A 21,462-nucleotide genomic window follows, 5' to 3' on the forward strand; every position below is an offset into this window, starting at 1 on the left:
TGTTCACTTGAATACAATTTTAGAGATCATTGATCTGGTATTCCCATCTCTGTGCCTAAAATGTTATTAAGTTTAGACAGAACAATGCCAGTAATATGAAGATGGAATTCTTTCAGTGCCATTATAAGGACAAATTATAAGGGCATGTTACTTTGTAAGCTTTTTTTAAGGGCCTAAATTTCTCTGAACTACAGTTGATAATGCAATGCAGTTTGACCTAAAAATGAGTTTGTATACTCTGACTTCTCACCCCACCACTGAATTCACCACAGCATGCAAAATAATGACCCTATTTTGAATAATTTTGATATATTTTAATGTTTAAATTTCTTTTCCAAAATATTTTACTGTTTTTGTTTAAATATATTTGAATAGTTATTGAATATCTGACCATCATAAACATTAAAACCTCAAAAGCAGCAAGGCACCTGAAGTTTACTTTTCCTGGACACACTGGGTCAGCACACTGCATCTATACAAGTGCTGGTAAACTAGAGTGTCAAGGCAATGGGATTGATCCAGTACTATCCAGCCCAAAGCTTAATTGACATCAAATCATCACCATAACCCAGCAAAATTAAGGTTAAGACCAGAAATTAGGCAAATAGGAAGAAAGCTTTGATATCTGTTATAAAAAAGCTACCTCCATCATAGTCGCAGTATACACCTATTTTATCTGGAACCTGCACATCCATGATTTTGGCTTTGTTGTTGTGTTTAGCAGCAAAGGATGCCTGCAGCCAGTTGTTAATATGAACACACCATGATGTAATAGTCTTCCCCAGCTGATCAAACTTTCCAAGATTTCTGTACGACACACCTATACTATAGGATTTACAGTCTTTTTGAGATTTCACTTCCCAATAATGTTGTCCACTTTCGATCACTGCATCTCCTGTGGAGTACAAACAAAGATGTAAATCTCCTATGGCTGATGCACAAACTTTAACACAAATAAATACTTAGATTTTTATTATATTTTTCTACTCAATGAAGCAATTTAAGGACTTTTACTACTGATGGTCAAGTAATTAAGGCACTAGACATAACTTTCTATGAATTTGTGTCTAGCTGTGTTTGCACTTTTATTCTCTGTATAATCCACTGTATCTTTTCCTCCTGATGTTGAATCCATGTTTTCTTGCTCTTGGAGCCATTATCTTCACATTCTGTTTTAAAAGTGTTAACCCAAATAGGACAAAATAGTTGTGTCCTTTTCAGTTTTCTGCAGGTTCAATACAACTTAATTGCTTTTAGCTGAGTCTATTTATTAATCTCAGAATTCCATATGCTTCACCAACTACTTGCTCAACATGCCTTCTAAGAATATACTGTACACCAATGTACGTCTAGGTCCCTGAGTTTTTGCACATTTAAAAAAAAATCCTGTTAGTTAATTTATATGTTTTTGGGAAATTATAATATCCCGCTGACTTTGAGGACCCAGGGCATGGACAGATGCAAACTGGTCCAGGGAGAGGTGCGAGCAACTGACAAGGATGGTATGAATGGGGCAAAAGGCAGCTTGGACAAGGTGGGAGAGTGTACTGAAGCAGAAGATTTCCTGGTCCAACATCTGGCAGGCAGAACCCCAGTGCATCAAGTTCATAATCTAGGCTGTGTACAACACCCTACCTAGTCCAATGAACCTTTGCTTGGGGCAAAAGTGAGATACCATCATGTACTCTCAGCCCTGACAGAAGGATCCTAGAACACATCCTCAGCAGCTGCCTAGAAGTCTTGAGAGAAGGATGCTACTGCTGGCACCATGACCAGGTGCTGAAGGCAGTGGCAGAAAGCATCTCCTTGGTCATTAACAACAATAGACACCTCCGGCAACCCAGAAAGCCCATAGCCTGTGTCAAAGCTGGAGACTAACCAGATCACCAGCAGGCTTACTTGTCAAAGTCAATCTCAGCAAGCAATTAAAGTTCCCTGATTTCAACATATCATTATCACCGAGGTTTGTCATGGCTGTTCTGTCAGAAACCCCAAAGCAGGTGGTCATAGTAGAATTAAGTGCTTTGTAAAGACCAGATTGAGGTATTTGAGCGCAAGAAAGCCAAATACCAGGAACTGGTAGAGCAGTGCCAGAAATAGGGGTGGAGGCATAATGCCAGCCTATACAGGTGGAGTGTAGAGGTTTTGTTGGCTGCTCGCTCTGCAGAACCTACTCTCTCCTTAGCATTAGGGAGGGCTGCAAAGAGAACATAGCCATCAGGACTGTCACAGAGGCTGCTGACCGAGCCTTCAGATGGCTATGGATCAAGAGGTGTGACTGATAGATCAATGCTACTGCAACACAAGCCAGGGCCTGATCAATCCTGGCTGAGTCGCCCAAGCGACAGCCTGACATTGAAAGACCCAAAAAGCCTAACATACCCAGGTTACACCATGATGATATGTCCCAGCATCAGCAAGATACAAAATTTGACTTCACTTTCAACAATAGACCTAGCATTCTCAACTGTTTCAATTAAGTTAAAATTGGTTTTCCAGACTCCTGGCAAATCAGACTAGCTCAGTAGAAGATCAAATTCATTTGACACTGCCTGCTTGAAGTTCAGGGTAATAAAACCTGATGGATTTACTTTAAATAATCAATTATATTGGACAATTGTAAGAATAATATCCTACAAATTAGCAGACATTTCTTACTTATTCAGTCACATCACAGAGGTAACAATGAAACCGTCTTCAAAAGAAAAATCAGTGCACCCATCTCTCAAACAAATTCTTACAATTCAAAAACAGTATTTTGTTTTGCAGGTAACTGAATTTCTGTGTCAGGATGATGACCAGTAGACATTTCAGAGTCCTTATAGATTTCCTCCCCTGAAAGACATTGGTGAACTAAGTGGTTTTAAAGACAATCCTTTGGTTTTATGGTCATTAGCAACATCTAATTCCAGATTAACTGAAACCCTGAGGAAGGGTTTTAGCCCAAAACGTTGACTTTTTACCCTTTTTCCACAGATGTGAAAAAGCTGAGTTCCTCCAGCATTTTGAGAGTATCACTTTTATTTCCAGCATCTGCAGATTTTATCTTGTTTGTATTAACTGAATTTAACATCTTGCAGCTACCACAGTTGGTGGTTGCCAGTCCAGGTTGCTAGTTCAGTAATTCAACCACTTTCCTACTGGAATAACTACTACTGGGTAGAAGATAGTTTCACCTGCTTTTAAAAACCGCAATACTGGCATTAACTCCCCCTCAAGGCTAATGGTAAGGCTAGTAATGATTATATGTATTAATGTGTTTATATTTATCATTTGGAGTTGAAAGCCAAAATGCACAGCTATTAAAAAAAACCTAGATCTAATTCTGTCCCACCTAAAACAAACAGATAAACACCTAGCATCTTAAATACCTTCCCAATTTTAATATTTTCATTGTGTACTCTCTTCACAACCCAAACACACTGGCACACATGTTTAAGCCACAGTGCACAATATAAAGAACTCATCTAAGTTCAAATGACATTCCCAGATTTACTTCATTCTCCAGCAATATGGAAAGTATCATCAGAATGCAAGATTTAGATGTTTCAGAAGGGATGGGAAGAGAGTGGCGTTGCTAATCAGGGATAATATCACAGCTGCAGAAAGGGAGGACATCATGGAGAGATCATCTACTGAGTCAATGTCAGTGGAAGTCAGAAACAGGAAGGAAGCAATCACTCAATTGGGAATATTCTAGAGACTCCCCCCCCCCCCCACCCCCCACCCCCCCAACCAATAGCAACAGAGATAGTGAGGAGCAGGTTAGTAGTCAGATGTTGGGAAGGTGTAAAAGAAAGTTTGTTGTCATGGGTGACTTCAACTTCCTTAATTTGGTTGGCACCTCTGTGCAAATGGTTTAGATGAGGCAGAATTTGTTAGGTGTGTCCAGGAAGAATTCCTGCACTAAAGAGGCCATACTAGGAGGGCTCTAGAGAGTTGGAAGGAAGCCAGGAAGAGATGAAGAATGGACTTAAAAAGCCATGGTGAGTAGGATTAAAGGAAAATCACAAAGCATTCTAGATGTATGTGAAGAACTGGAAGATAATTAGAACACGGGTAGGACTTATCAGGGATATAAGAGGAAATGAGCCTGGAGTCGAAGGAGGTAGGGGAAAGTCCTTAACTAATACTTTGCTTCAATATTCACTGAGAGGGACCTTGACAAATGCGAGGGCAGTGTAAATCTGGATTTGGAGAAGCATAATCTGATTAGGGATAGTCAGCATTGCTTTGTGATGGGCAGGTTGTGAGCCTGATTGAATTCTTCAAGGAAGTCACAAAACAAATTGATGAAGGTTGAGCAACGGATGAGGTGTATATGGATTTTAGTAAGGTATTTGTTAAGGTTTCCCATGGTAGGCTCATTCAGAAAGTCAGCAAGCAGAGATCCAGGGAAACTTGGCTGCATAGATTCAGAAATGGCTTGCCCACACAAGGCATATGGAACTCCAGGAAGAATATGCTCCATCCATAGTAGATGGAGTGTAACCTGCCTGGAGGTCAATGACCAGTGGTGTTCCACAGGGATTTGTTCTTGGGACTTCTGGTCTTTATGAATTTTATAAATGACTTGGTTGAGAAAGTGGAAGAGTGGGTTCGCAAGTTAACAGAGGACATGAAGGTTGGTGGAGTAGTGGACAGTGTAGAAGGATGTCAGAGGTTAATCCAGGTCATTGACAGGATGCAGAACTGGACTAAGAGGTGGCAGATGTAGTTCAATCCAGAAAAGTGTGAAGTGATACACTTTTGGAAGGTCAAATTTGAAGCAGATTACAGGGTTAATGGCAGGATTCTTAGTGTGGAAAAAAAAGAGGGTACTTGAGGCTCACATCCATAGATCTCTCAAAGTTGTTGTGCAAGTTGATAGGGTAGTAAAGAAGACATACGGTGTATTAGCCTTCATTAGTTGGAGAATTGAGTTCCAAGATCCGTGAGGAAATGTTGCAGCTTCTATAAAACTGTGCTAAGTCCACATTTGGAGTATTGTGTTCAGTTCTTGTCCACTCATTTATAGGAAGGATGTGGAAGCCTTATAGAGGATAGTTTGAGTGAGGTATGGCTTTTCTCTTTGGAGTGGAGTTGAGAGGTGACTTAGTAGATAACGTACAAGTTAATAAAAGGCATGGATAGAGTGTACAGCCAGAGATGTATTCTCTGGCAAAAATAAATGGCTGATATGACCCGAAACAGGAGTGTGTGGGCTTATGGCAGTCAAAGCTCAAACTAGGCATGGCACCTGATGATGATGACGATAATGATGATATGAGATGGTACAATTTTAGCATGACTGGAAAGAAGTATTGGGGGTGTGTGAAGGGGATACAGTTTTTTTAAATTATTAATTACACAGAGACTGGTGGGTGCGTGGACCACCAGAAGTGATAATAGAGGTCATTAGGGACATTTAAGGGACTCTTAAAATAGTCACACAGATGAAAGAAAAATGGAGGGCTATCTGGGAGGGAAGGGTTAGATTTTAGAGTATGTTAACAGGTTGGCACAACATCATGGGCTGAAAGGCCTATACTGTGCTGTGCTCTATGCTTTACCTAATACTGTATACGATTCACCAGAAAAACGATCACGATTGCTTCTTCCTGATCCTGGTCGGCAGGACACGGGTGTCCTTTTTGGTGACGGCGTACCACTTCTATAAGAAAATTAAAGGAAACCCATGTCAACTTGTATTCAATAAATGAGCCAAAATGACAAGTATTAGAAACAATCACAAACTAAGAGAAGCTTACATTCCAGTGTTCTTTTTGGACAAGTGTGTTATTTAATCTGCAATTTTTTAAAAACTGTTTACTTAACAAGATTTTAGGTAGAGCTCATGGGATAAGTGAGTAATTACAATTAACTGCAAAAATCGTGTAACATTTCTCTCAGCAAATTTCTAAATATTTTATTCAGGCTATTCTAAAACTCCAATAATCCATCAGCATTTGGTAACGTTTGTATAGCTAACCTCTCAGCCCAATCCTGCTTTTATAAACACCTCTAAATAGCTGTCCAAGGACTATGGCACAGGTTTACTGAATAATCAGTTCAGTGTTTGATATTCTGGGTAAAGTGAATGACAAACATGCATGTGGAGGAGTGGGGGGGGGGGTTAAATTAAAAGTAGAACAGACGTAATTTAAGGCAAGCAAAACTTACCAGAGAATGAAAATGAATCCGCAGGAAAGAAAGAACAAAGAAGTTAACATTGGAGCTATGATGGATTGTTAGAGGAATGCCTAAAAGTGTTCACTTTAGCTCCCAAAACTGAAAGATGTAATACTTGTGTCCATCAGATAACCTAGAACCCCACCAAAATGAATGTGATGTTATACTGAAAAGTAAAGTAGTTTTAAGCCATATTTCCATAACATTAGATTTAAAAGTTTATCAAACACCCTTCCTTGCAAGATAAATCTACTTCAAAAAGTGTACCTTATTTAAATATCTCACAGAATGTTCATAATCACTAATAAATGGTATACCCTCAGAAATGAAATGCATATTGGAAGGAATTATCATCCTATATCACTGATGCTTTATATAAGACGAGTACTAGTCAGGAAATAAACTATAAACAGCTGACAAATTCAACTGCAGGAAACAGCACTTCTGCACAATCATCTCGAGAGGCAAGTACAATCAATTTTTATTTAAGAGGCATGCTTTTATTATAAAATTAAATTAACTTATTTACTGGAGTGAAAGAGCTGATAAGTATAGCTATTTTTGGGAAATCACTGCACAAAACAAAATTTTCAACAAATTTTACTGGATTTATTTCTTCCTAGATAATCATAATTATGTAACCCTAACACATATGAATGGAGGTAAAAACACCTTTGCTGAGAAACAAATTCATTAGTATGCAAAATTGTAGCAATCAGATTTTAAAATGCTTACTTCAAGTTTTAACAATTTGAAAAGAATAGAAATTAGACTTTTGGAACAAAATAAATAAGGAATCGATGTTATTGGTCACTGTCTCCAGAATGAAGCTTGAAAAGATTAATTTATAGAATGATAAAGCACTGGTACAGATCTTGTATCTCAACTCATCTACACTTTACCAGGATTCCCATCTATGATAGTCCCATTTGTCTGCATTTCATTAGGGATATTTCTATATCCCTCTAAAACATTCCTACCCAGAAAGGGGTCCAAATGTTCTATCATTCTGACTAGAGGCCATACTCAGCACTAAGTAATAAAACTAGTCAGATGACAGATCTCTTGCTGAGAAAACATTTTGGAGATAGTGGCCACAGTTCCCTCATCTTTAGCATAGCTATGGACAAGAACCGATATAGGAAAGACTAATTGGGGTAGAGCTAATCACAACAGCATTAGGCAGGAACTTAGTTGGGAACAAATATTCCCAGGGAAATGCACAATGAAAATGTGCAGGTTGTTTAGGGACCATACATGGGCTCTGAATAGATTTGTCCCACTGAGACAGGGGAAGGATGGTCGGGTGTAGGAAGCGTTGTTGACAAGAGAGGTGGAACATTTAGTCAAGAGGAAGACCGAAGCATACTTAAGGTTTAAGAAGCAAAAAAACAGACAGGAGTCTTAAGAATTATAAGGTCGCCAGGAAGGAACTGAAGAATGGACTTAGGAAAGCTGGAAGGGAAGATAGGCCTTGGCAACTAAGACTAACGAATACCCCAAGGTATTCTACATGTACATGAGGATAATGTGAGGGTAGGAGTGCCCAGACATAAGGGGGAAAACACATGCATTAAGTTGGAGGAAGTAAGGGAGGTCCTTAATGAACAGTTTGCGTCAGTGTTCACCAGAAGAGAACTTTAACAAATGTGACATCAGCATAGAACAGGCCAACGTGCTGGAGCATGTTGAGGTTAAGATAGAGGCAGTGTTGGAGCTTCTGAAAAAGATTAGGATAGACAAGACTCTCCTGGCCAGTCAGGATATATCCCAAGTTATTACAGGAAGTGAAGGAAGAGATTGATGAGGCATTGATAATGATCTTTACATTCTCTGTAGCTTGGCATTTGACAAAGTTCCTCATGGTAGGCTCATCCAGAAAGTCATGAGGCACGGGGTTCACGGAAACTTGGCTGCGCGGATTTCGAATTGGCTTGGCCACAGAAGGCAGAGAGTGGTAGTAGATGAGGCATATTTTGCTGGAACCAGTGGTGTTCTGCAGGGATCTGCTCCTGAACCCTTACTCTTGGTGATTTTTTTTTTAATGACTGAGATGAAGTGGAAGGTTGGGTTACTAAGTTTGCAGATATTGTGGAAAGTGTGGAAGGTTGTTGTAGGTTACAACAGGATATAGACAAGATGCACAGCTGGGCAGAGAAATGGCAGATGGCATTCAATCCAGTAAACTATGTGGTACACTTGAAAATCGAACTTGAAGGCAGAGTAAAGGTTAATCAAAGTTCAAATAAATGTATTATCAAAGTACATATATGTCATCATATACAACCACGAGATTCATTTTCTTGTGGGCATTCACAGTAAATACTAGCTCAACAAAGGAAGACTGCCCCTAATTGAATGGACAACAACCAATGTGCAAAAGACAACAAACAGTACAAATATGAGATAAAAAGAAAATAATAACAACGAATAAATAAAGAGAAAATGAGTCGTTGGGTCCTTGAAAATGCGTCCATAGGTTGTGGGAACAGTTCAGTGGTGAGGCTAGTGAAGTTGACAGAAGTTACCTCCTTTGGTTCAAGAGCCTGATGGCTGTGGGGTAATAACTGTTCCTGAAGCTGGTGGTGCGAATCCCTGATGATGGTGGCGAGTGCTTTACCTGTGATGGACTGGGCTGTATCCACTACTTTTTGTTCAAGGGCATGGGTGCTACTATACCAGGCTGTGATGCAACCAGTCAATACCAGCCAGTCCAATTAATAGCAGGGTTCTTAGCAGAAGAAATTAACAGAGGAACAGAGATGTCCAAGTTCAGAGATCCTTCAAAGATGCTATGCAAGTCGTTAGGGTGGTTAAGAAGGTAGATGGTGTGCATTTTTAGGAACAGCATTCCCTTCCTCTTCCATAAGATTTGTGAGTGACCCACAAACGCTACATCATTCCTTACACTTATGAATTGCTGACGATTTGATCTGAGATGTCCCAGACCATGGCACCTTGGAGGCAACAAACCAGCAGGGAATCTCATTCTTGCACACAGAACCTCCTTTCTGTTCCCGTAACTAACGAATCCCCCATCATCAAAGCACACCTCTTCTTCCCCTTTCCCTTCTGAGTTACAGAGCCAGAGACCCAACTGCCTTGACTTTCCTCTGCCAAGTCATTCCACCCCCCCCACCTCCCCACAGTATCCAAAGTGATATACCCGTTGTTGAGGGGGATGGCATTAGCTACCCTAACCACTTTCCCCTTCCTATTAGTTTTTTTGTGTCCTGCACCTTGGGTGTAACTACTTCTCTGTGTCCTGTCTACACCTCCCAAATGATCCGGAGTTCATCCAGTTCCATCTCCAACTCCTTAACGTGGACTGTTAGAAGCTGCAGCTGGATGCACTTCTCACAGCAGTTATAGTTGTCAGGGACACTGGAGGTCGCCCTGCCTTCCCATATCCAGCAAGAGGAACATTCAACTATTGTGTCTGACATATTGGTGTCTATTGTCCTTGCTAAGTAAATGTAAGGAAAGGAAGGAGGAAAACTCTACCTTCAACTTTTCCTTTTTGCTTTCTATGACTGAAGCTTCTCCTCACTGAAATCTTGAAAAGCTAAAGTCTCAAAATCACCACTCTAACCATCCACTCCTATGATGGCCACTGCACTTGCTCCTGCCTGCCTTTAATTTGAACCTGCTAATCAATCCCAAATGCAGATTGGTCATCGGTCTGAGCTCCAAAAGAACAACTGCCACGAGTTGCTGCCTTTTCTACTCCGCTAGCAAGCCTGAGCGAAATTCCCTGCTCTCAAGCTGCTGATCTTCTGATCGGTCACTGGTCAAAGCTCCAAAAAAATGGCTAATTTAAATTTTCTGAATTCTTAATTCTCAAAAGATGTAAACTAATTTAACAAGACTTGAATCTCATACCAACAATAACATTGATACTAAATCAGGCTTATTTCACCAGAAGGTTGTGTTATTTGATATGATCATGCTCACTTATATAGATATTAAAAGCCATGGTGGTACAGAAACCTACATGGATGTGCCAAAATACAAGTTCATCTGACCTGATGTGCATGGATGATATTAAGGATGATCAGGATGATATTATTGTACTTGCAAGAAATGTTTCTCCAGTTGTATCAAACAATCTGGTTGGGAGGGCTGAGCAAAACAGAAATGCAAAGGGTACTTGAAAGTTATGTTTAAGAGCAAATTATATGGTTTGATTTGTAGGAAAAATTGTCCCTGAAGGTCACAATCACATTATCTGAGTAATTAATACAACTTCATTTAAACTTCAACCAGATTTGCTTTGTCATTAACAACTTGCTGGTCTCCGTCATAAAATTATAAATACATTATTCCAAAATAGAGAGATTTAATTTGATCCCATAATTCTGGATGGGATTCTGCAAAAAGTTAATTGATATTCACAACCAGTCACTTAAACAGTGTTAAATGCATACAAACAGAGCTTGAGGAAAGCTGATGAAATTAGTTAACAGGAATTGGTTAGTTGCAGCAAATAGATCACGGCATTCTGGAAATGATTCACCATCATACACAAGTATTTAGTGCGCATGGTAGATATGACCATTGAGGATATTATTACATATTCCAACAAGCTTGCTGAAAATGAAGACAGGCATGCAAAGCAGCAGCCTTAGGATTCATCCATCAAATAACTTAGTTCTGTGAACAGAAATTCCCTGCTCATTGCTTATAAGTATATTTTAAACACATTCCTGCCTTCCATCCTATAAAAAAGAGACCATTTTTAGAACTCCATTCAAGTATCACAGCTGATCTACTAACTCTGTCATTTTCCTGCACCATATCAAAATACCTACCTATTTCAATCTTAAATATACTTAACAAGTGAGCCTCACAGCCTGCTTGGATAAAGAACATTTAATTCACTACTCTATGGTGAGCACCTTTCATTTCTGTGCCAAATTACTGAGTCCTTGTTGAGTCTGTAAACCTTAGTTTTAAGTAGTCCAGCAGGGGAAACAACAACTTTGCATCTACCCTGCCAAGTTCCTTAAGAATTTTGTATGCTGCAATGAGATCACCTCTTATTCTTCCAAAATCAAATGTGCACCTTTCCTCACAGGACCGTCTCCATCCCACCCCAATTTTGGGAATCAAGTTCACCTTTGCTGTACTGTACCATGAATATCCTTGCTTTGGAAGAGAGATCAAACTTGTACACAATATTCCAACAGCTTATATAATCAAAGTAGGAATATATTATCTCTACCCTTGTACTCAAACCTTTTGTCCCATTAATTGCTTTCTTTTAACATTAACTTATATTCCATCTGCCATGTTCTTGTCCAGTTATTTGATGAATCTATACTACATCCACCTGCCCCTTGAAATCTCTCTGCATTTTCCTTACGGTCTGCATTGCCAACATGCTTTTTTATCAGATGCAAACATTACATGAGATTCTCATCCAAATCATGGATATAGTTTGTGAACAGTAGGGATACTGCACCAATCTCTGTAGCATCCCTTCAGTCACAGTATCCCAATTTGAAACCTTTTGTCTTCTGTCCATTAACCAGTACAGTAGTGTCAGTACCACGTTTCTAATTTTGTTTAACTCTCATGCACGATACTCTGTAGGTTTGCACTACATCAATTATGGTTAAGTGGTTATCTCTTCACTTAACTACAACCTAATACAACTAAAAGGTTTGTCAACCAAATTCCTGTTCATAAATCCATGTTATCCATATCATAATATTTAAGTGTTCTGTTACCATTTTCATATTTATATATATTCCAGCACTTTTCCTGTTCTTTAATCACATTTTCCCCACTGCCTTGTCTGGTCTGTAATAGTTTCCAATTCTGATGAATGAATATTGTCACAATATGATGATTGCTTCTCCTTATAAATTCTCTAAATCTTCTGTTTATTGAAAAAAAGTGCAATTTAGGCATTTTAGCAGGAAAATTAGGTAGCAAAGATGCTGCAATTTGAACTTTGGGAAGAAACCATGATTCCCTACCTATACAGAACAGGTAAATGATGTGAATTAGCAAGTTAATGCTTGATCTACCTAGGACAAACTTGATCCATGTGTAATACAAGTTAGCAAGTCACCTTCTCAAGGGCAATTATGGATAGGCAATAAATATCAGCCTTGAAAACAGTACTCAGATCCCAAAGATGAATTTTAAAAAATCTGAAATCCATTCCTACCAGCTATTACATCTCCAAAGGAATACTCATTTCATCAGAAGGAAAAATAATACAGGTCGACCTTCACTAATCCGACTACCTGTAATCCGGTTCCTTCAATAATCCGGCAAAGATTATGCTTAATGAGATCCTTCTGTAATTCGGCATTTTCTCTAATCCGACACTCCACAGGTCCCAATGGTGCCAGATTAGTGAAGGTCGACCTGCACTTGGTGCTCTATTTCCTTTGACACAGACTTATCTGTTTCTTAGAATTCAGTTCCTTGGGTTTCATAGATATGTATTAAGCAGTATGAAGCAATGCATTAGTAGCATTTCAATCTATTTTATTTTTATTGCAACAAATTTCACTGATAACCTCACTCGGATTTGTAAATATATTGATATCAATTCATATTTGCTTTTGAAAACTAAATGTAGCAGGGTCAGGAACATTGCTGATATATCATCAGGAGCCAAACACCTAATTTAAACAGCCTTAACTGTAGGCAAATAAAATTAGACTTTAAATGCCCTAAATAAATAAAGCAGTGGTCTTGTCAATTCAACCTGCTCAAAGTAGATGTATTCCAAAACAAAGTAGACAATTGAAACAGGATAAAATACTTCCATCAGTGTAGGAAATACAAGTATGGTTATCAGCAAGTTACAGGCATTAGCTAAGATTAAACTATACAATTATCACATTTCACCTCATGTTCCTCTTCACCAAAGAAACCTGGCGACTGTGAGATGAGAAAAGTGGATTAGCACAATACATTGTAAACATTAGGGAAAATTTTAAATTGCACATGGACATATTTTCACATTCTACTTAACATTTCATTCCAAGTGAACAAAAAAGGGTTTCGCTTGCAGGAGCAAGATCCAATGAATCGCAGCATTGGACTATTTCTTAATTGCGCTACAGAAGTATAGTTCTGAGAAAGTTTGTATAATTTTCCTAATTTTTAACCAGGCTATATCAGTTTGAAAGTTTTTTTTCAATAAAAGCAAAAGTGCATATTAATTGGAGAAAGGTATTAGTACTTCCAGGATTTGTACATGTACTTCATTCCACACAGTGCAGGGTAAAACTGGATTTAGTAATTCTGAGCAGGCAGATTTTCTGGACTATTGACGTTATTACAGTTAATACCTACACACTTACAATTAACTTATCTTTATTGGATTGTAGTAAAATTTTCCAGCTACCCAGCTGAACTTCAAGGGAAGGGGGGTGGGTCACTGGTGGAGTTTAAAGAGAGCAAGGGAAACTGGAGTTTGAAAGGTAGGTGGAGTGCGTGTGTCTGTGCATGTATACGTGGGTGGGTTGAAATGAGGCTGCAGCAGAGCATGAAGGAGGTTGGGGGTGAGGGGTATTAGGGACCACAGGAAGTTGACGGGATGAAGAGAATGTGAGGACAGGCTCAAGGGGGAGTGAAGGGAATGAGGGTAGGGGAAGGAGAGGAAGACAGTCAGGGCTGGAAACAGGGAATCCAAGTTGAGTGAGCCAGATACTAAACCACTGGGATTTCTGAATGAATGGACAGTGGATTATTGGAAGTTGCACTGTATATTGTATACTGATCATATAATATTACTGCATGAGAGTGGGCAATAGAGAACCAATTACTGAAACTCCACAAGCCAATCCATATGCAAGTGTGTGATTTTGAGAATGCAGTTTTGATCTAAATGTGAAATAACTTAAACGCTGAATTGACTTCTATAGGTTACCAAAATTTTCAAAGGTTAGGAAATATGCATGGTAGAAATTGTGCAACAGATAATTAAAAATAAAAAGCCAAAATGGTTTCCAGCTTGGGACAAGTGTTTACAAAATGTAAACCCAAGCCCTTTTTTTCAGGGATTAAAATCTATCTATCATAGTCCTGGAAAACCGTCAAAGACTGCAGTAAATCAGCAACTTTTGGTATATTCTAAATGAACAATACAATAAAAATTACCTGCCCTTATTTTCTTTTCCTTTTATTTTACTCTCCTGCCCTTTTCCTCCTGAAGAGTCCCATTCAACACTAAAATCGTCAACTTTTAAGTTCTGGTGTGAAGTTGCAGCATCAAAGTTAAAGTTGAAACCTGAGAATAAATTAATATAAAAATAGACAAACAAATGTTTAGGTCATCACAAAATAAAGTTAAAAGACACTAAAGCAAGTATCACAAATCTTCAGATTTACAGTACTGTGCAAAAGTCTTGGGCACCCTGGATGTTTTATATAAATTTTGTTTTAGATGTTTATTTTTTGTCTTCTGCATTAGTGTGTCAGTGGAAAAGAACAAATTTTAGATTTCCATCCATTTTCCAGAAAATTAAATTTTACAGAGAATCTTTGGTATTTTGTTAAAGGAAGTAACATATTTAGTAATGGACTACTTTTCAAATAACAACTTAATTACTTTGTAGTTAAATAGCATAGTGCATGATTAAACAAAGATAACAGACAGGATGGTAATAATCAATGATGTAATGAGTTAAATCAACTAAACTGATTAAATAAAAAAGAAAAAGGTGTGGAAGGAATCAAACTGGGCGAAGAATAAGTAAATTAAAAGGTGGAGGTGCGGCAGATGTGACAGTTTAATCATCAATTCTTCCACCATGGCAAAAGTGAGCATAGCAATAATGCATAAGGTGGTCATCCTGCATCCATCCATCCATCCATCTCACTCTCACTCACTCACAGAAATTTTGTGTACACAGGAGTTTCAGGATGTGCTATCCAAGTGCTTCTGAAGAAGCAGAAAGAAGTAGGCAAGGTTGAGGACTGGAAATGCTCTGAACTCACAGTTACCAGTGGAACCCAAGTACACCCCTCTACAGTACAGAGAAGTCTTGCTGGAAGTGGTCCTCATGAAGAGTTGCACCCAAAAAGCCATTTCTCTGAAGTGGAAACAAAGTCAAAAGACACACCTATGCACAAAAACACAACTGGGGTGCTGAACAATGGCAGCAAGTGTTCTGGACTGAGGAGTCAAAATTTTAAATTCTTGGCTCAAACAGGATGAAGTTTGTCCATAAGAGCTGGAAAGTGCTACACAGGTGAGTGTCTGTAGTCAACTGTGCTCAGCAGAGGTTCCCTTCAGGTTTGGGGCTGCATGTCTGCAAATGGAGTTGGTGATTTGGTTAGAATTAATGGAATCTTCAATGTTGATCAATAAAAGCAGATTCTCTTTCATCATGCAATACCATCAGGGAGGCATCTGATCAGTCCCAACTTCATTCTGCAGCAGGACAATGACCCCAAACACACAGCCAAGGTCAGAAAAAACTATCTTAAACAAAATGAAAAATGAAGAACAAGGAGTTTAGCAACAGATGGTATGGCCTCCACAGAGCCCTTATCTCAACATCATCGAGGCTGTCTGGGATTACCTAGAGAGGCAGAAGTGAGACAGCCAAAGTCTGCAGAAGAATTATGGCAAGCTCCCCAATATGCTTGAAACAAACTACCAGCCAATTTTCTTATAAAACAGAACAGTGTACCTAGGAGAATTGATGCAATTTTAAAGGCAAAGGGTGGTAATACCAAATATTGAACTGATTTAGTTTTCTTTTCACTGTTTATTGCTCTTTATAGTAATTTTTTTCAAATATTTAGAAACTTTTAATTTCACTATTTTAAAAGCATCTTCACTTTACAGAATGTTTATGTGTGCCTAACTTTTGCACAGTACTGTAATTCAAAGGAATAAAAATATTTAATAAAAATACAAACCTTCGATGCCCCTAAAGCTCTGTTCTATCAGAAGGCTTGAATGTCCAACAAAACTAATGAGTGTGCAAAACTTGACCAAAGCAGCCAAAGCATCAATTTTCAGGCACTTCAGCGTTTTCAGACAGAGGAAGAGGAAATATCAAGCAAAAATGGGTACTTGGCTTGATGGGCAACTTGAAATATATTGTAGGAACCTTTTCTCCTCTATAAATCAGCAATGGGCAGTTTCACACTTAAAACTGCCAGCTTGCACTCTTTGATAAGACTGCATAATATTTTGGTGGATATTGTCTAAACTCATGCCCAATAGTATCAGCCAATTGGGAGGAAAAGGTCATTACTGAGGACTTCAAGCAGCAAGATTGATATTTCACTCTGTGCATAGACACTGTGCAATAATTCCTTTGGGAATTAATCTAAAATAGCAGTTTTTAAAAATAAGAGTCCTATAATTTAATAATTAGGAATAAATACAAGCAGATCACCTTTTGTTTCCAAGGTTATTGGCTCAGAATAGTCTCCTGCCACAGCCTTATTGCATGCCCTTATTCGAAAATTCATATATTTGGATTCAAACTTTAATCCTGAAGAACAAAGACCACTGTGAGTCAACAATGTTCCACATCCATTAGCATAACATGTAGATATGAACATTCTCCGCCAGCTTTGCGGCTTTTTCCCCCATTATGTCTCATTACCTTAATGAGCCTTCCTATTCGACAGGACACCAAAATATTCCCCTTTTTGATTTATTCTTGGTAGGGATGCTAAAACTACTTACAAATTGAAATGTAATCTGGTTTTGATTGTTTTTTGACAATTCAGAATACATCAAAACTAAGAGCAGTTAACCTGCTTTTCATTACACACAAAATGCCGGAAGAATTCAGGTCAGATAGTGTGTATGAAAATTAATAAACAGTCAATATTTTAGGCCAAGACCCTTCATCAGGACTGGAAAAGGGGAAGATGCCAAAATAAGGTGAGGGGGGGGAAGAGAAGGGGTACGTTAGAAGGTGATAGGTGAAACCGTGGGTGGGGAATGGGGTGACGAAGTAAGAAGTTGGGAGGTGATAGGTGGAAAAGGTAAAGGGCTAGAGAAGAAGGAATCTGATGAGAGTTGAGTAGACTATGGGAGAAAGAGAAGGAAGAGGACCATCAGGAGGTGGTGACAAGTAGGTGAGGGGAGAGGTAAATGGGGGCAGGCAGAGTGGGGAATTGAAGGGGGAACAGGGAGGGGGAAAGTTACGAAATTACTCAATATTCATGTCATCAAGTTGGAGGCTACCTAGAGGGAATAAGAGATGTTGTTCCTCCAACATTGCTATCTCTAACTTATGGTAGCATTGATTTCTCCCACTTCTAGTAATTTTTCCCTTCTCCCCCTCCAATTTCGCACTCTGAAGCCACTCTTGCCTCTTTTCACCAAACTATCAACTTTTCTTTCCTTTTTCTCCCATGGTCCACTCTCCTCTCCGTCTGTAGTCTTTTACCTTTTCCATCTATCTTCTTACTCCCCCCCCCACCCACCCACCCACCTGCTTCTCTTATGATCTTGTAATTTATTCTCCTTCCCCTCCCCACACTTCCTTATTCTGGTGTCTGCTCTCTTTCCAAGAAGGGTCTTGGCTTGAAACACTGATTGTTCATTCATTTTCCTAGATGCTGCCTGACCTGCTGAGTTTCTCCAGCATTGTGTGTTGCTTTGGATTTCCAGCATCTGCAGAATCTCTTGCGTTTATTTATTACATAGATAACTCTTACACAAGTATATCTTGGATTGAATTACAGGGAATAGAGTACAGCGCTTTTTTTTTCTTTGCAGCGAATCCATATATAAATTTATTGGAGAAAATCTGAATTTAATGAATAGTGCCAGCAGTCCTTCTATATTGCAAAAATAGATCTAAAGCAATCCTGATTCAAGGATTGCACACTCCAAAAACCAATTGACATTTTGACCATAATGGAAAGGGAAAACATATGCTGAGCAGCTTTTAACTGTGTAAACAAGCTGGGAAATTTAAAATCCATCTCAATGGAGTGAACAGTTACACTAGACTTATATGAAAAGTTTTATTTTGTCAGAATGCAAAATCAAATCCGCAGCCAGATCTATGCAACCAGCTATTTACCACTGATATTTAGATGAAGTGGGAAAAGGACAAATCCTTAGGTGCCTTGATTAGAGTCCTACTACCTCCAATTCACTTCTGAAGCACCTTGTTCATACCCTGTATCAAAAAAAAACTATTAATAATGTTATTTTTTTGTGGAATACAGGCAATGCCAACATTATTTTGGAATGTTGGGAAGAGGGGATGGTGTGAGGGGATGGCGTGAGGAGATGGTTGCGCTCCTAGAATATGTTCTGTACTGCAATGTTCCATAAAGCTGTATAATATATGCATAAATCAAGAACTGAGAGATGCAAGTATTTTTATTTTATCTATTTACATTTTCTTACATAAATTCTGAAAATGTAAATTTTATTTCACGTCTCAAATTTTTGGATAGTGGTATGTCAGTTCCATTATCAGAATGGCTGTAATATGAGGTCACCTACAATGTGCATCAGGAATACTTTGCTCAGTAGTAACACTCTGGGTTGGGGGGGATTCAAGTTTAATTTCAGCGATGCAGATACAAAACTTAAGCTCACACTTCAGTGCTACATTAACTATGAAGTATTGGGGTGCCTTTTTGATTAAATATTGTACCATGGTCCCATCTGTTTTCTAAGGTACATATCAAAATAATCCACATTATAGCTGTTAGCTGAAGTTTTGCTGAAAAAACTGTTCCTATTACTTTACAAACAGCATTACTAGAACAAATCACTACATTCTTGTTCATGGAATCCATTCATAAACTTGGTGCTACATTTTCTATAATGATTGCAATGACTACAGCTCATAACAACATAATCGTTTATAGAATCTTGAGCACAGAGAATGTTTTTCATAGAAAATATGGATGCCTCTCATGATAAGATCAGACTTTTGCTATTTGGTATGCCAAACTGAAAAGTTTGCCACTGTTACTTTTCTCCACCCAACTGAAAGTAACACATATTAGCACTGTCACTGTCCAAGGTTAATCACACAACCCAATCTTGGAATCCTGCTAAGGGTTTTCCAAGCACAAGATAGATTCTTTCAAACCTGCATTTTAAAAAAAATATGAAGTTGGGGTAAAGGGAAGTTTTTTTCAAGAGGATGACAAGGTTAATTAATCCACAGTACTTTCAGCAAATAACTAAAAACAAGAGAACTAAAAACATATCTAAAAACAAGAGAAAATCTGCAGATGCTGGAAATCCAAGCAAAATGCTGGAGGAACTCAGCAGGCCAGGCAGCATCTATGGGAAAAAAGAACAGCTGACATTTCAGGCCGAGACCATTTGGCAGGATCTCAGCCCAAATGTCAATTGTACTTTTTTTCTATAGATGCTGTCCGGCCTGCTGAGTTCCTCCAGCATTTTGTATCTATACCTATTAAATTTCTTGAATTAAGTTAAATGACCAGATAACAAGACAGCCATGTACTGACAGAAAACCTATAATAGAATGGCCACTCCAATATTCAGAGCATCTAATAGACCAATCACTAAACTGATCCCCAGCACTTTTTGCACATACATTACATTGCAGGTTTAAAAAACAGATATGACCTGAAAGTGTGTGTTCAGTAGTCTTGATGTGATCAATGGCATCCCAGCTCCTTTCTTCTTTAACTCTGGGAGGTCCTTCATAGTTGGTTTTTCTGTATTCTAATATGTAATGATCAATCTTTTTATCATCTTCTGGCATGCTCCATACTACAGTCACACAATTATCAGCAACTAAACAATCAGCTGGATCTATCACAGGAGCTCGTGGGACTGTGGGTAAAGTTAGACATAACATTCACATCAGTCATTCAGTATTAATAAATAATACATTATTAAATAATTAACAACTTCTAAATATATAAATGATAGTAATTCTTGGGACAATAAATTTGAGTAATAATTTCTCAATTTAAAGAGCTGAGATAGAGGGGCAGCAGATCTGATAATAACAGAAGATGACAAGGTCAGTAGTAAGGAATATTCTTAGGGCAGAAGAATGGGCAACACACAGATAGGAGTGGTTAAATAAGTCCCCTTAGAGGAAGAGCAACAAATTGGAGAGAGAATTAATCAACAAAGAAAACTTATAGCAAATACAATATACAAACCCCATTTCCAGAAAAGTTGGGATATTTTCCAAAATGCAATAAAAACAAAAATCTGTGATGTTAATTCACATGAACCTTTATTTAACTGACAAAAGTACAAAGAAAAGATTTTCAATAGTTTTACTGACCAACTTAATTGTATTTTGTAAACATACACAAATTTAGAATTTGATGGCTCCAACACACTCAACAAAAGTTGGGACAGAGGCATGTTTACCATTGTGTTACATCACCTTTCCTTTTAATAACACTTCCTAATTGTTTTGGAACTGAGGATACTAATTGTAGTAGATTTGCAATTGGAAATTTTGTCCATTCTTGCTTGATATAAGACTTCAGCTGCTCAACAGTCCGTGGTCTCCGTTGTCTGATTCTCCTCTTCATGATGAGCCATACATTTTCATTAGGAGATAGATGTGGACTGGCAGCAGGCCAGTCAAGCACACGCACTCTGTGTCTACAAAGCCACCCTGTTGTAGCCCGTGCAGAATGTGGTCTGGCATTGTCCTGCTGAAATAAGCATGGACGTCCCAGGAAGAGACGTCGCCTTGATGGCAACCTATGTCTCTCGAAAATCCTAATATACTCCTCAGAGTCAATGGTACCTTCACATACATGAAACTCACCCATGCCGTGGGCACTGATGCACCCCCATACCATCACAGATACTGGCTTTTGCACCTTTCGCTGATAACAATCTGGATGGTCGTTTTCATCTTTGGCATGGAGAACTCAACGCCCGTTTTTTCCGAAAACTAGCTGAAATGTGGACTCATCTGACCACTGTACATGGTTCCACAGCCTTTCGGTCCATCTGAGATGAGCTCGGGCCCAGAGAACTCGCCGGCGTTTCTGCATAGAGTTGATGTTTGGCTTCCTCCTTGCGTAATACAGTTTCAAGTTGCATTTCTGGATGCAGCGATGTGTTGACTGACAATGGTTTTCCGAAGTACTCCCGAGCCCAGGTGGCTATAATTGTCACAGTAGCATGACGGTTTCTTAGGCAGTGCCGCCTGAGGGCTCAAAGATCACGCGCATTCAACAATGGTTTCCGACCTTGCCCTTTACGCACTGAGATGTCTCTGAATTCTCCGAATCTTTTCACAATATTATGTACTGTAGATGTTGAAAGACCGAAATTCTCTGCAATCTTGCGTTGAGAAATGCTCCTTT

General features: G+C 38.7%; 1 protein-coding gene across 5 annotated transcripts in view; it reads right to left on the reverse strand.

Moving 5' to 3' along the window:
• LOC134357449 (FSD1-like protein) overlaps nt 1-21,462 on the reverse strand; it is a 77,096-nt gene that overhangs the window by 10,153 nt on the left and 45,481 nt on the right. For 2 of the 5 annotated variants that reach the window (XM_063069042.1, XM_063069037.1), the window contains 6 exons: nt 19,742-19,951; nt 16,554-16,652; nt 14,299-14,428; nt 13,042-13,074; nt 5,553-5,653; nt 644-895 (listed from right to left, as the gene is read on the reverse strand). In XM_063069042.1, coding sequence (XP_062925112.1) covers nt 644-895; nt 5,553-5,653; nt 13,042-13,074; nt 14,299-14,428; nt 16,554-16,652; nt 19,742-19,951 — 825 coding nt within the window. The remainder of the gene's footprint in view (nt 1-643; nt 896-5,552; nt 5,654-13,041; nt 13,075-14,298; nt 14,429-16,553; nt 16,653-19,741; nt 19,952-21,462) is intronic. The other 3 variants (XM_063069038.1, XM_063069041.1, XM_063069040.1) reach the window with 3 other exon arrangements.

The sequence above is a fragment of the Mobula hypostoma genome, chromosome 16, assembly GCF_963921235.1.
Source record: "Mobula hypostoma chromosome 16, sMobHyp1.1, whole genome shotgun sequence".
NCBI classification, from domain to species: domain Eukaryota; kingdom Metazoa; phylum Chordata; class Chondrichthyes; order Myliobatiformes; family Myliobatidae; genus Mobula; species Mobula hypostoma.